The 14,826-nt window shown below is 37.0% G+C and overlaps 1 protein-coding gene across 3 annotated transcripts in view; it reads right to left on the reverse strand.

Annotated features, from left to right (window-relative positions):
* LOC131427208 (hemicentin-1-like) overlaps positions 1-14,826 on the reverse strand; it is a 224,203-nt gene that overhangs the window by 106,902 nt on the left and 102,475 nt on the right. For 2 of the 3 annotated variants that reach the window (XM_058590194.1, XM_058590196.1), the window contains exon 2: positions 3,914-3,976. The exons of the other annotated variant lie outside the window; for it this stretch is intronic. In XM_058590194.1, coding sequence (XP_058446177.1) covers positions 3,914-3,976 — 63 coding nt within the window. The remainder of the gene's footprint in view (positions 1-3,913; positions 3,977-14,826) is intronic. 3 annotated transcript variants of the gene reach the window in all.

Raw genomic sequence — 14,826 nt, forward strand, 5'->3', positions numbered from 1 at the left:
ATGACAAAACTTATTTATTTTGACGAGAATTGATACTTTTCAAAGACCTTAGATACTTTCTGCACAACTCACTCTACAAAGATGGACATTTTGTAGGGGGAGAGTGTGTAGTAAGTGTCACTTACAGAGGGGGGGTCACGAAAAAATTCATATAATTTGACGAGAATCGATACTTTTTGAAGGCCATAAAAACATTTTGCACACCTTAGATAATATTATATGAGGGGTGGAATTAGCAAATGCTTCAAAAAAAGAGGGGTTTAACGTTTGTAACGGCATAACTCCGGAACTACTGCACGGATTACTATCAAACTTGGCACAGATGTCCTTAAGGGGGGGAGTGTGTAGCAAGTGTCATGACAGAATTTATCTAATTTGACGAGAATCGATACTTTTTGAAGACCATACATACTTTTTGAGAAACTCAAATATAAATATAGAATTTGTAATTTTGAATTTTTTGAAAAGTAGAGCTAATTTGTTCATGTTCATGATGAAAGGTGCTGAGACTTTTTGTACGAACACTTGTACGGACAAATTGATGCCTAATGCCTCCTCTAATCGAAATCATCCAGCACTCGATGATCGAGGGCATTCATCACCTCGAATGCGAAAAATCAGCAAAACTTTGACAAAAATCGTCGCCTCTCAAGCAAGGTGAACGGCGCATAAAAATCATCGGAATGTCCATTTGCCGATGAGCACAGAATTCACGCACAGAGGGCAAGTCGGTTCACTATTAATTTGAATTATGTGAACCGGCTCAGTTTAAATAATCGCGTCCATACTATGCAAAAAGCAAAGTTATCTTATGTATACGAAATTGTCGCCTCTGTTAAGGGAAGCTATGAAAACGGTTTGGTATATAGGGAAAATTATACATTGTTCGTTGTTAATTGAAGTTGTGACTTAAAATTTCAAATCTCAAATATATAGTTTCATCTACTCGAATCAATGCGATCGATGCGAGACTCCTACACATTTAGAAAAATTTACATCTTACGTCTTACAATTTACAGCACATGAAAGGAGTGTCGCGGTTCACAATTCAAAGCATGTAAAAATAAGTCATATCATCAACTGTACAGTTAATTTAGCTGAAGCTGACATCGAAACAGATACAAAATTTATTTCTACATGCTACGCACACTCATATAAGAACAAAAAAGAAGATTCTTTTTCCACCAAAAATTTTCTATTGGGAGGTTCAGATTTAATAAAATATGAGTGTGCGTAGCTGTAATTTCTTCGGTGATGACTCTGTATTACATCTACTAACATGTAAAAATGAATTTTTCTTCTGTTTCGATGTAAGCTTCAGCTAAATTAACAGTAAAGTTAATGATATGACTTATTTTCACATGCTTTGAATTGTGAATGTAAGTGAATCGCGTCGCTTGTTTTATGTGCTGTAAATTGTAAGATGTAAGATGTAAATTTTTCTAAGTGTGTAGGAGAGAATTCAATGAGCAGATCAATCACAAAAATTGTCCTTTCTATCCAAAGATAAGTGATTTTTTTGCTTTTATAACATCTTATTTTTACTCTTCAAAAGGTTCGCAGGATGTCTCTCAAAAAACGATCACAGTAGGTGTCGAACGGGCAAAATGTTCACTCCTGTCGAAATTTTTCGATAATCAGTTTCTTTTTCATTTCAGTAGAAAAAATATAAATTAAGTCTTTATTATTAAGATTCTGTGTTAAATGGAATTTTTTACGTTAATTGACTTTCGAATTGCGATACCTATAGGTCCATACTAAGTCTTTTCACCATTGCCGACCTTCTAGTGTTAAATTGTTGATTACATTGAATTAGTGATCATGGAAATTGGACTTCAGGTTTGACAGGAATGATGAAGCCGATGAGTTTTTGTAATTTTGAATTAAATGTTTTCCGCATTGTGATGAAACTCAACTTTGCATTCTTGATTCCATTATGCACCATGGTCAAATCGCTAGCTTTGAGCGAATCCTAGACCTCATAGAATGATGAGTCGTTGTCCTTCTGGAAAGTAGGTAAAGTAGGTAATTTCCTCTTCTCCTTATCCATTATTCTTCTCTTCGAATGATGGAGATGGGAGCTGTCGATAATGATGGCTATAATGCTGTTCAGATGTTCAGCTTGAGTTGGAATGGTATCAATTTCCAATACTATTTCCTAAATGGTTCTTATTTGTCAATAAGCCAAAAACATGATGATATCAGTGTGCAATCTGTCAAGACCATCTCGTCACAACGCAAAGCATAGCGCAAGAAGCTTCAAGTGTACAATCGAGAAGAGAGCGTCTCTTGCTCATGAAAAATAATTGTTACAGTTGTCGCTGATTGGCGGTTCTGAAATCTAAAGGGCTGTTGAGTTACACTTCCATGTAAATAAATGTGTAATACTAATTTGAAACTTTTTCTAATTTGAATAGTTTGCACAGAAAACGAAATTATTTTTTCGATAACCTAATTGTACAGAAAATGTTTACCAATTACATCATGTTTTTGAACCCCCTGAATGCTGACACCCGAGGCGGTCGCCTAACTCGCCTGACCCAAACTTTGCAGAGGCGTCAAAGAGTATTGCTTTATTTCGACTGATTTTTCGAACAAAAATGGCAAGACTAGCTTGTTCACTGCTCTCAAGGAAAATGCACCATTTCGCTTTACAATTTGTCAGATAACTATTTTGTTTCTACTTCCATTTGTACTCTACCTCGAAAGAGCTACCATTTTATTTGATACAGAATGCAAATTAGTTATTATAGGAAATTTTTAAGACGAATCATCGTTCTTCTATTTTGACAATTATGTTAATCTTCAAGAAGATTCATGAAGATTCGATTATCGTAACCTAAAATTAGGTATAGATTTGATCACAATCAGTAATGCCTGGAATGTTGTGGTGGAGATTTTGTGTGATTGTTTTTCAAACAAATAGTCAATATGCATGAAAATTCAATAAATAAGAAACTACGTAGCACAAACTTCAATCAATAAATACTTGACTGAGCAATAAGTTCACCTTATCGTGTGTTTCGACCGCTACAAAACATACAAACGAATAATTCGCCTGGTATTCCATAATAAAACAGAAATATATCAACATTCGCAAAAATGGTCATAAATCTGCACTCCCCCGGAGCCTCCAACGACAATCTCACCGAAGCACCGCGGCCATTGTGGTAGCCAACATTAGCCTACAGCATTCCATTCGCACCTAAATGGTTGTGATTTTTCGCCGCTCCCTCTCCTCCGATACTTTTCGATCCGCTTCGGATCATTTATCATCATTTTTATTAGCTACCTCGAATGCCTAGTTTTGCTACCTCTTTTAGGGCATTTTCTACGCGTTGAAGTGCTGTTTTCGCCTTTCCATTTTGAATTGAATTTTTTTTCTTTCAATGCAGCGATTGTTGCTGCTGCTAGTTGCTGGCCGTTAAAATTGTTATTTGTCAAAAATTTAGCGGCAGCAATTTACTAGCGAACGAACAACAAGTAACGGGTTTTGTTGGCATTTTTGTTGATTGTTTTTTCCTTGCCCTGTCGATAGCCGCCGATGGGCGTTTGGATTGGATTGAATTCGTCAAGGGTTATATCCATACATGGCAGAACGGATAAGCATGAGATGAGGAGGACGTTGTCCAGCGAGCCGAAGGACCGAAAGCTGCCATCACCGGTAGACATAATTAGTGTTCGTAAATGTGGACAATAAATCATAGAGGTTTGTGCCCACGCTGCTGTTTTTTTTTGTTTTGTTCAAAGCCAATTTCTATACACTCCCAGCTGGGGTACTCGAAAACAAAAACCTGAGACGTTCGTCGGTTGATGCCAATTTATGCGGGGGGGAAAGTTTGACCCAGCTTGAACGGAATTTTCAGAGTGCTTCTGAGTACCCATGATGGCGAATTAGCAACGAGTTACTTACGGTTTGAGTTTATTTTTGGGGAATGACGATTTGATGAATACCAAAGCATGCTGATGAACCAACCTGAAATTAAATAAAAACAACATAGATTCAGTAAAAAAAAAATGAAATGCTGATAAAAGTGATCGATTTAGTTTGGCATTTATTGTTTTTCAACTCATGAAAATGTTTTTTTTTCGGTGATATCACCAACTGTCCTTTTTTTTTGTTCAAAACCAAAAGTTTTATTCTCACCTTTGACAAAGCTGAAACTAGAGTCAACGGAATCATTCATTTCTCAAGCCCGGTTGCACTTTCAAACCATCCACCGCGGCGATGATGAGCGGATCGGAGCTTGACCCAAGCAAGGGAGGAACCCTCGTTTCGCACATCCACAGCTCCTAGCCAAGACCGACCCGACCCGACCCGACCCGAATCGAACAAGACAGAGCCCACTCAAGTGTGTTATGGACACTGCCGAGTGAGGGGGAGGCTAATAAAAAATATTAAAATGTTAATTCAGGTTCAACTAGGTGCTGTCGCGGTGGGTTGTTAGTGATGGCTTTTTGTGGCGTGAGAAATTCATGCCAACGATTCTCACCGCACCGCGCACCGGTTGAATGAAGCAGGACAAAGAAGAAGAAGAAGAAAAAGCGGTAGTGTTAATGTTCTTAAGACGGCCCGCGACGCAGGCCTGCGTTTTGGGAAATGCACCTTGCCATGCGAATGCGAAAACGACTGAAACAAAGCCTCAGAACAATAGGGGTAAATCTAGATTGATCCCCACGGAGGCTAACCGGGCGGGCAGGCAACCAACCGAGCGACCATCCAATTCAGCCCAACGAAGGTTCCCCAGTTCACACAACAGATCAGGACTGAAGATTAACAGCGAAAGATAAAATTAATTTACTTTTTATTGTTCTAACTGTCTTCCGGTGTAATTTGGTGGTAGTTTCACAGCTCTTCCAGCTTGTTTTTTTTTTGTGTTTGAAATAGCATTTTCCAACCGGGTTCGTCGCTGCAGTCCGGAGTGATTTTCGCCGAGTGTGGGTAACTGCTAATTTATTTTAGTCTGTTAAAAAAACACTAGTTAGGATAATTTTAGCTCTCTATCAGTGCCAACTTCTCTTCCCACAGAATGTCTTTATTGTTTTCAATTAAAGTTGCTGCTGGAAACGGTGCCCGGCGACATGATGTTGAATCGGCATTTTATATTTTGTGCCGCACATTTTAGAAATTGACCGCTCCGCTGCACCGACCGGTCACGCAAAGAGTCGAGGAGAATCGAAAAACAAACACGCTAGAACCGTGAAATTATAAATAAAATGCTAAACTCACAATAATCCCTTTTTATTTGTTCCCTTAGATGCTTTTTTTATGTATCATGCATGAAACATTCATCGAATCGCATTCCTGCTTTCGGTTCTAATCGTCTTAGTCGGAACCGATAATAATTTCACCGATTTCCATCTGAACCGAGAGCAGCGAACTCTAGGAAGCGAGACTGATTTTACGACAATTCGTTAGAAATTGATTGTGGTAATAAGATACCGATTGTTGGGTAGTCAGCCGACTATCGATTGCCAGACAGGTTTGTTGCTACAGAAATAATTAATTGCCTTTTGAAGTGCTTGAGCATGTTGAATTGGAAAACAAACAACCACATTTCGTGGAAAAATTTGTTGGTTGCAGTAATGTTAATCCGTGATGGTTCAGTTTCGATACGATACGATTTTAGTGAGCAGCCAAAACACTCTTGATATGATGCCATTAGAGGTTGTGAAATGAGTTTCATTTAATTGGTGAAAGTTTGATTGTGATACGACATAAATTGTCAATTTGTAGTGCCAACTAATATAACGCTAAGATAATTAGTTGAGAAATAGAAAATAGATTACAAAAAAATTATTATCAATATAAACTTGAACTCTACACACTAAATTATAATCGCCGAGTTTTAACAAAATTTCGCTGAAGTTTGCGAGCTGGAATTTCAGTAAATACATCCTGCAAAAACTGTTAGCTGACGTTCAAACAACCAACAACTGTCAAAATTACACTAAAAAAACCGCATTTTACTACAATATTATTAATTAAAGTATGATAGGACATTCATGTTCTAAGAATTGTTTGCAGCATATTATTTTGTTGAAACAAAATAAAAAAATTTGTATTATTTCTGTTGTTTATAATAAAACTCATTGAAAGAAATCACTATCAACCTCAATACTATAATTAGATCAAGATTTCCAATTACATACATTATATTTTCCACTTACTTAGAATATATTACATTACTAACAAAACAGTATCAAAATAAAAAAAACGATTCAAATACAAATTCAAATACGATTGGGAGCAAAGAAAACAAGACAAATTTTTCAGGGTGAGGATTCACACACTAGTTATTGGGAAAATGGTCCTATATTCCTACCAAATCACGCGGCACCAGTTTACACCACCTATTTTGAAAAGCTAAGCTATACACCACGAAAGAATCATGTAAATTTACGGCTCTTCAGATGCATATAAAAGAAGCACCATCAATTCACATAAGTTCACAACTGAAAGCATGTATAAATTAATCAAACAATCAACTCCACAGCTAATTTAACTGCATTTGACATCGTAACAGACACATAATTTAATTTTACGTGTTAATAGATGTAATATTAATCACCAAAGAGATTACGGCATACTTGAATTTACGTCATGTGTATTCAATTGTGTCAATTTTTTTAAGAGTGTCCACCAAAGCCACACACACACACACACAAATTTGCACACATTTTGAAAACCGTCACACTGACAAGTTAACACGAAATGAAATGCATATCACTAATAAAAGGGTTCTTTTTAAGAGGTTTGTTGTTTTCAATAGAGATTATTCTATTGTCTGAAAGTTGTTTTGACAGTGTAAAGTGACGTCTCTACTCAGTATTGTTTAAGTTAAAAGATGGTTTTTTGGTCAATTGGTTTCTCGTCAAAAAATTTATTTTTCGTTAACCTTTCAAAATCAGTGTTCAATTAAAACTGTTTATAGCGCTAAATTCTCTTCAGTGATGAGGCGCATTATTGGTTGAATGGATAAGTCTACAAGCAAAGTTACTGTATTTGGAGCAAAGGAGCAATCCACAAGAATTACCGGAGCATCCCGAAAGATTTACTATTTGGTGCGATCTATGGGCTGATGAAATCATCGGTCCCTTTTTCTTTAAAAATGAGGAAGGACGACGCGTTACCGTGAATGGAAATCTATACAGAACCAAGATCAATGAATTTATGTTAACAAATCTTTAAGAAATGTGGTTTCAACGGGATGGTGCCACTTGTCATACTGGGGCCGAAATAATCGAGTTATTTAAATAACATTATTTCGAGAAATGGATCGGTGAATTGGCCTCTGAGTTCGTGTGATTTGAAGCCACTCGATTATTTTTTGTGGGAATACGTGAAGCCATGTGGATAAACCAGCAACGATTGATGCTTTGGAAACCAATATTCAACGTGTCATTACTGAAATACGCCCTCAAATGCTTGAAAAAGTGGTCAAAAATTGGACCACCAGAATGTTCTTTGTGAAAAATAGTCGTTACCCAAAACCACATTTAAATGTTAAATGCCAAAAAATTATCTCCCAGATAAAAACAAACTTGGTCATTTCATAAATTGGCATGTATTTTATTTAAATTTCAGATCAGCAAGCTCTTAAAAACACCCTTTACATACATACAAACCAATTATCAAGCTTACTGTTTTGACTCAAATTGAAAGCTTTCAAAAATTAGAAATTTTCAATCTGGCACAAATATAAAATATGAATAATATAAAATTTACCAATTGTTTAACTTCTTCTTACAGTTCGCATTCACATCCAAGTCAGTCGATAAAACAAAACCGCTTACGTTCGGGACAGAAGAAACCAAGTACAGTATTGTGTAGTGAACAATAGAACGACCTCGACATGAGTGAACCAAACGAACAAAAGCTACCGCCGACACGAAAGAATACAATTGTTGTTGACTTCAGACAGTGCAAAATTCGACCTTCGATACGAGAACTTGAAAGTTTGCTTAAGAAGCAAATGCATCTTGACATTAAACGTGTGCATTTACTTCAACGCAATAAGACCAATAATGTTGTTTATATCCAGTTCTATAAAGAGTTGTATGTAATTCAATTCGCTAAAGACGCCGGTTCGGACAGTAAATGGCAAACGACCTCGGATGACTCGTATCGCTAAGATATCTAAGTTCGAGTCCTCTGGTAGGAGGTAAAAGTTTATATACGAGAAGCCTTCTGCTTACTTAAATGACCCTTGTCACGTCTCACTTTTCCGCACTTTATTCTCCACATCCTTGCTCTTCCTTGAGTACTATGGCTCTATAATGTCACATTCTTCTTCTTTATTTAATTTTATAATAATATAACTAACTAGATTTGATATCGTTAAAAACCGAAAAAAGCTAAAGACAATAATAATGTGCACTATGTGGAGCATGAAAATATCAAGTACAACATTCCAGTATATATGGATGACAGTGCTACAGAAGTGCTTGTGCATGATCTTCCCTCAAGCGTCATCGATCCTTATATTCGCAAAACTACGTCCCAATACGGAGAGATTCTCTCTATCGAAAAAGAAAAGTGGAAGACTTTTTTCCCCGGTATTCTAAATGGCGTACGTTTGTTACGCATGCGCTTGAGGAGACCTATACCTTCTTATGTGACATTCGGTCAGGATACAAGAATCCCGTGCAAATCACTTGTTACCTATGACAATCAGATGGCCACATGTCAATATTCCCAAAAAGCTGTTCACTACGGTAATCCATGTGATAAACTGGACAAGGAGACAACTACATCAAAGGACAACGGTGCTTCCTTCACACCAACCCCAAGCAATCCCAGTACACCTATGACAGTCACCCTTCAAAGAAACCATCCAACGTATCCCCTATAGAACAAAGTACACCAGCTGCAGTTAACAACTTACCATCCAACCAACCAGCAACTGCAAACAATGTACACAAGACGCATCTACAGCAAAAGAACATGTGAAAAAACAAAAGATCGATAGCAACAGTGCGACTTGAACCGAGAAACATCTGATCATCAAAGCACGCCAGTTAATCGACTGAACCACAGAAGCACATATCTGCTTGGTAAATGGTAAATGGTGCATATAAATTCATTCAGTCGCACTTGCTAGTCGAGTGCAAATTATACTTGAAGCCTATAAAATTATGTTCGAGTGGAATATTGCGTCATTTGACAAGTTAAGTTGTTATGGAATGTATCGTTTGTAGAATTATGTCACCGGTAGTATTGCGGTTCTGTGTACAGACAATGGACAATTTGTGGAGAATAAAGTGTTTTTGCGGGGAGTTCTTCTTTATTATTCTAAAATAAAGAAAACAACCACTGAAATACATAGTATTTTGATGGAAGCGTATGGTGAGTATGCACTAGCTGAACCAAAAGTTGTTTGTACGGGTTAAAAGTGGTTGTCACTTTTAACAGTTTTGATTAAAAAGACGAAGAACGAACCGGAGCGCCACCAAAGATAAGATAATTTGGAGGAAGTGCTCGATCAAGACCCATTGCAAACGCAAGAAAAACTTGCAAAGGTACTCAGCCTGCAATTTACCAACACTTAAAAGCAATGGGCATGATCCGAGCGGTAGGCAATTGAGTGCTGTATGAATTGAAGCCAAGAGACGTCAAAAGCCTTTTATTCACGTGCGAAAATCTGTTCCAACGGTACAAAAGAAAACGTTGGAATGCTGCAATGCGAAACAACAACAAAAAATCTGTTTTAATCCACCTAGTTTCCATATAAACCAGACTATCATAAGTTAAACCGTGGTAGTCTTCAAAATAATTTTCTGCGATTCTTGAAAGAATAACCGGAATCGTTTTGTTCAGTCGTCTACCGATAATGGCTTCCGATTGGAGTAGTGTTGAGGCAGTTTAAGTGATTTTAACACACTTTACCTTATAATTCCGGAACCGAACATCGGATCCGGAAGTCATTTTGAAGTTTTGCATGGAACTATAAGATCATGCATTTAAATTTAAGTTTGTAAAAAATAGATGGCGCTATGAGAAAAGTGAGCAATTTTAAATTGAAATTTTTACACTAATCACCGTATAATTCCGAAACAGTATGTTGGATATAGACAAAATTCAGAAGTTTTGCAAATGACCATAAAACCACTCATTTGAATCTAAGTTTGTACACATATTTTTGTCGAGATAATACATTTTTAACATTCCGCATTTGAATATTTAGCTTCAATGTTCAACTGTTTTCATAGTTTTCAATTGGATTTTTTGATAATATTATTGATTTTAATTTTTTTCATCAATCACTCTAATAAATTTTTTATTTTCAAAATCAAATATTTCGCTAGACCATAAATTGAGCGAATGCTGAGATATTTCTATTCTTTTTCATTGCATCCTGAATACCTTTAATTGAAGATCTTTACATTGTCAAACAGAATAAGTAGGGGAACAGTTTGGAGTTTCAAGAGATAATGTGGGCTTCAAACTTACTATCACTGTCAGAATTATTATAATCAGTTAAGGAACCACACAAAAAAACTTTACAAACAATTCCGAAAAACATTGCAAATAAAAAAGATTTGGAATGAGAAGGAAATTTTTACAGTAATGCTTTCTCGAAGAACCGTGAGAAAAAAGCCGTGCAAACAATTGTGTGTATAAAATTCTGTTCTTCCTACCATTTCAGTTGTAAGCAGATTGAATCTATCTGTTTATGAAAATGTTTTTAAATCGAAGATACTGCCATATATCCAATATCACACCATGGAATATTATGTTTTACACGAACATGACACAAAATTCGCTGAACAAACATCTTTTGATTGCACGCGGTGTTTTGTTTAAATGTTTCATTCGAATTTGAATACGCTTTAATGGAGATGTAAACAAACCACCGTTAGCTGTCGTGATGAACTTTATTTATCACGAGTTCATTTGTGATGTCATCTTGTAAAACCGAGCTCGAACCATTTTGGTAACGTTTTGTTGCCAAAAACCAACCCCATGCTAACACCGAAACGAGCCATGGAAAAGCGGGCTGTACACACAATCTTCCAAGTACTTACATACAACATCAGTGAAAATCTTCTTTGCGACTAGTTGTATCAAAATCAGCCCAGTCATTTCTAAGATGTACGCCTCTTTATTCTGTACAAACCGGTATTTGCTTCGCAGTTCGTTGAGCTGAATCGATTGGCGATCAAGCTCTGTGCAGGAAGAATGAAAGATACTTTGTCAAATAGCAACCCTTCTTCATAAAACGAACTTGAAATATTGCTTTGAGCAGCTTTAAATCAAATTCCTAAATTACTCAAAAAGACAAACAACCAGAAGGTTAAATCTTCTGTTATCGAAAAAATATGAACACCAAAAAAAAGCGAACCTCTGACCGAAGTCCTTGCCCTGGACGACTATGTCTCTTGCATAACACGGTAAATCAACGCCAAATGAATCACCCGCAACTGGCAAATCCCGTTGCCGCCAGCCGGGAGTGCCCAGAAATGTCCCATGATTTATGCACTACCATAAAATTAATTTCCAAGTTCAGGAAGCTTCAATTGCATCCTTCCAATGGGTTTCCCAATTAAAACAATGTCCCAACAGCAGCATAAGAACGCTAAATCATCGGCACCAATAAAAGCACATCCCGTTGAACACACACACACACACTGGCCAGTCGCAAACCGGAAGTAGTTCTGCTGATGGTGCTTGCATTTCCTTCACGCTGACTGCTGTGTTCTAACCGTCGTCGCGGGAAATGGGGAAACTGCTTCAACCGAGCAGTGTGAAGAAATTTTCACTTCAAACTAGCATGCAGTGGCGTTGTAGTTTTCACTCACGAATATGGATGGGGTTATTGTTGTTTATCGCTTGTTTCCGACCGTGACTTTTGCGCCCAGCCGGCAACCGGCACCTACGCATCGTCTTCGGAACGACGACCGGTAGGCGTTAGTTTCGTTTTTTTCTTCTTCTTTTTGGGTAGGAAACTCAGTAAGACGGCGAATGAACTGCTGCACTGGTTATGACAATCGCGATCGAGGCGAGTGCAACGGTGAGGAACGGTAAAGATACCCACTAACATAAACCTGACTGACAATGGAACTTTGGCGCACAAAAGATGGCATAAAGTGGCATGTTACTGGAGGGAGTGGAGGAAGAGGGAAATGGAAAGAAAATACACAAACTTTGCCCAACGGCGCGGCAAGTTTTCGATTGTTTAAAATCATGCTACGGTTGAGGGCACATCCAATTCGTAACAATTTGACACCTAAGTTTTGGCTCCACATGTTGCTAGACAATCCTGCTGGTGTTGGTTTCCCGAGGGGTGATTCAATACTTACTGAGTCACCTGCAACATTTCCAAGCAAGAGCTAATTTAATTTGTGTTCAAACAGAACCAAATTGCCCCACAATGAAAGTAGAAGCCAGTTGTGATTTCCAGGGGTTTGAAGAAACCGCTGCTAGTTTCAATCAACGTGGATGACCCACGGGACCATAACGCGCTTCATGTCACATCCAACTTCTGCTTTCTACTTCTATTCTTTCTACTTCCAACTGTCAGATCCAACGGTGGAAAAACGTCGGCCGGAAAGAAGTGGTCCATAATTGTTTTACACGGAAATGAAATATAATTGTTACAACAACAAACAGTTGATGGGTGCGAGACGCAAGCGTCAACATCATCATCGTCTTCACGGTGCAGTGCCGCCCAGGCCAGTACGACAATGTACGAAGGAGGGGTTACGAAATGATTGCGGTTGATGGAAAAAGTAGGTAAGAGAGACACCGTTGTTAAAGTTTTTCCAGGGCTATGGGTTCTCCCCAGCAGCAACATTCGCCAGAGAACTTCTAGGGCCACTCATTCGGAGTTAGCACAAATAACTCGGCCATTATTTGAAGGCTACATTCGGAGGAGGAGAATACGAATAGTAGGATCTGCCGGGAGCAGGAAGAAATTTTTACCCTCCACAAAATGATGAATGCATTTAGTTGGGAAGTGAGTAAGTTTCCAGGTGAACTACTGACAGCTCTTTGCTATAGATAAATTTAAGTAAGATTGATCGTAGCTAGGGATTTCTTTTGAATTAAAATCTCAGGACTAACTTAATTCAATGTCAGAGCTATCGAGAATATGAAAAAAAAATGTTTCCCAACAGCCAGCAACGTGAATCTACCGATGATCGTGGATGTTTATAATAAAATTAATTGGTAACTAACAGATTAGGAACGAGTAGCCGGTTTATGCTTAGTCGAAATATATTAACACTCCAAATACCCAGTCAAAAAAGGTAGGAACGGTAACTTTGAGCTGTCATAGCTCAGTTGTTTCCTAACGGATTTCAATAAACTTTAAACCCTCGCATTTTGTGATGTTCGTAGATTGATTCAAAAACTTTGTAGGTGACGATTGGTTAGGAAAAATCAATGGAAATTTTATTTCTCCCGATCCAGGTTTTTCTCACGCGCAAAATATGCCCTTTCTGCTTTCTAATTTTATTTCCTTTGGCATCAACATCGCGAATAAAATATTGAGAACTTCAACTTTACCGAGTCATAACTCTGTTGTTAGTCAACCGATTTGCTAAATTTGTTCTCCATTAGAAAAGTATTACTTTCAGAAATAAATACAGACGAAAAATAGGGTTGTCTACCTAAAGCTATCAGAAAAACTATAGATAGATGACCTCAGAATAGATAATACTTTTTACAATGATCGTAAATATCTCGAAATTCAAAGCGATGACCTGTATATTTTCACACATAATTCAATTGTTAGTGATACCAGCGACAGTTTTTGCCCAACTACCAATTTTGCACCATCAAAAGAAAACCCTAAAAAATAATTTTTAAATTTATAAATTTTTTCACATGTTTGTATATAAACAAAAAAATCAAAGCGATGACAGATACATTTTTCTGTTTCAAATTATTGGAATCATTACCAGAAACAATATATAAATTCACATAAATTACTCAGCTCAGCTCTGAGATTAGCTATTCTCTCTGTCACGTTTGGCTCTGTGAGAACTTGTATGCATGCTTGCAGGAGAGACTTCCGTGACTTATGCTTATGGCATTTGAAAACAAATTGCTGTCTCCAGATATGCCACGTTCACAGATTACCCACTTAACGAAATATTTTTCCCTTCTATAAAAATCATTATCGATTCTTCATTGAATGTTACAAAAATCTAATTTCCAAGGCGACAAATGTGTTGCTGAACGAACAAAAAAAAAGAACTGTCAATCATTATTGCACTAAAAAAGTTTGTGCAAAACGATGTATAGAAGCTAGAACACATAATAAATGTGCTATGTTCAGCGTCCACTTGTGCTAAACAAGTACACGAAATCGTTTCGTAGAATACCGTAAATAACTATTTATTTTGCAATTCTGATAATTAAAGCAAATGAAGCAATAAATTAAATGACGATATAATAAACCCAACTTCGTTTATTTATTTCTGAGGATCATAGGAAAAAAAATTTCTCATGAAATTAGAAATCTTATGCACCCTGCTATGTTTTTCTGGTGATATTCTCTTACTTTACACTTACAACAGCTAAATTATTGTGGATTGAAAAACACAAGTGAAATAAGAATCGATTTTGGCCACAATTCACGAAATGAAAACTGAATAAATACTGAAAATCTTAAGAACTTTTGTGAATTCACCTAAGCCCTAGAAAATGTAAATCGGTAAAAGATCTGGAATTTTAAACTTTCCAAGTTTTATGCACACAAAAAAAATTAAATTTTACAGGTGACTTAATCGATGTGATGTCAAATGACGAAAAATTTCATTTGTAATGACTTAATGTTAGATTAGTATGAATTTCACTGGTTTCAACAGTAACTTGCA

This window comes from Malaya genurostris, chromosome 2 (genome assembly GCF_030247185.1).
Source record: "Malaya genurostris strain Urasoe2022 chromosome 2, Malgen_1.1, whole genome shotgun sequence".
Classification (NCBI taxonomy): Eukaryota; Metazoa; Arthropoda; class Insecta; order Diptera; family Culicidae; genus Malaya; species Malaya genurostris.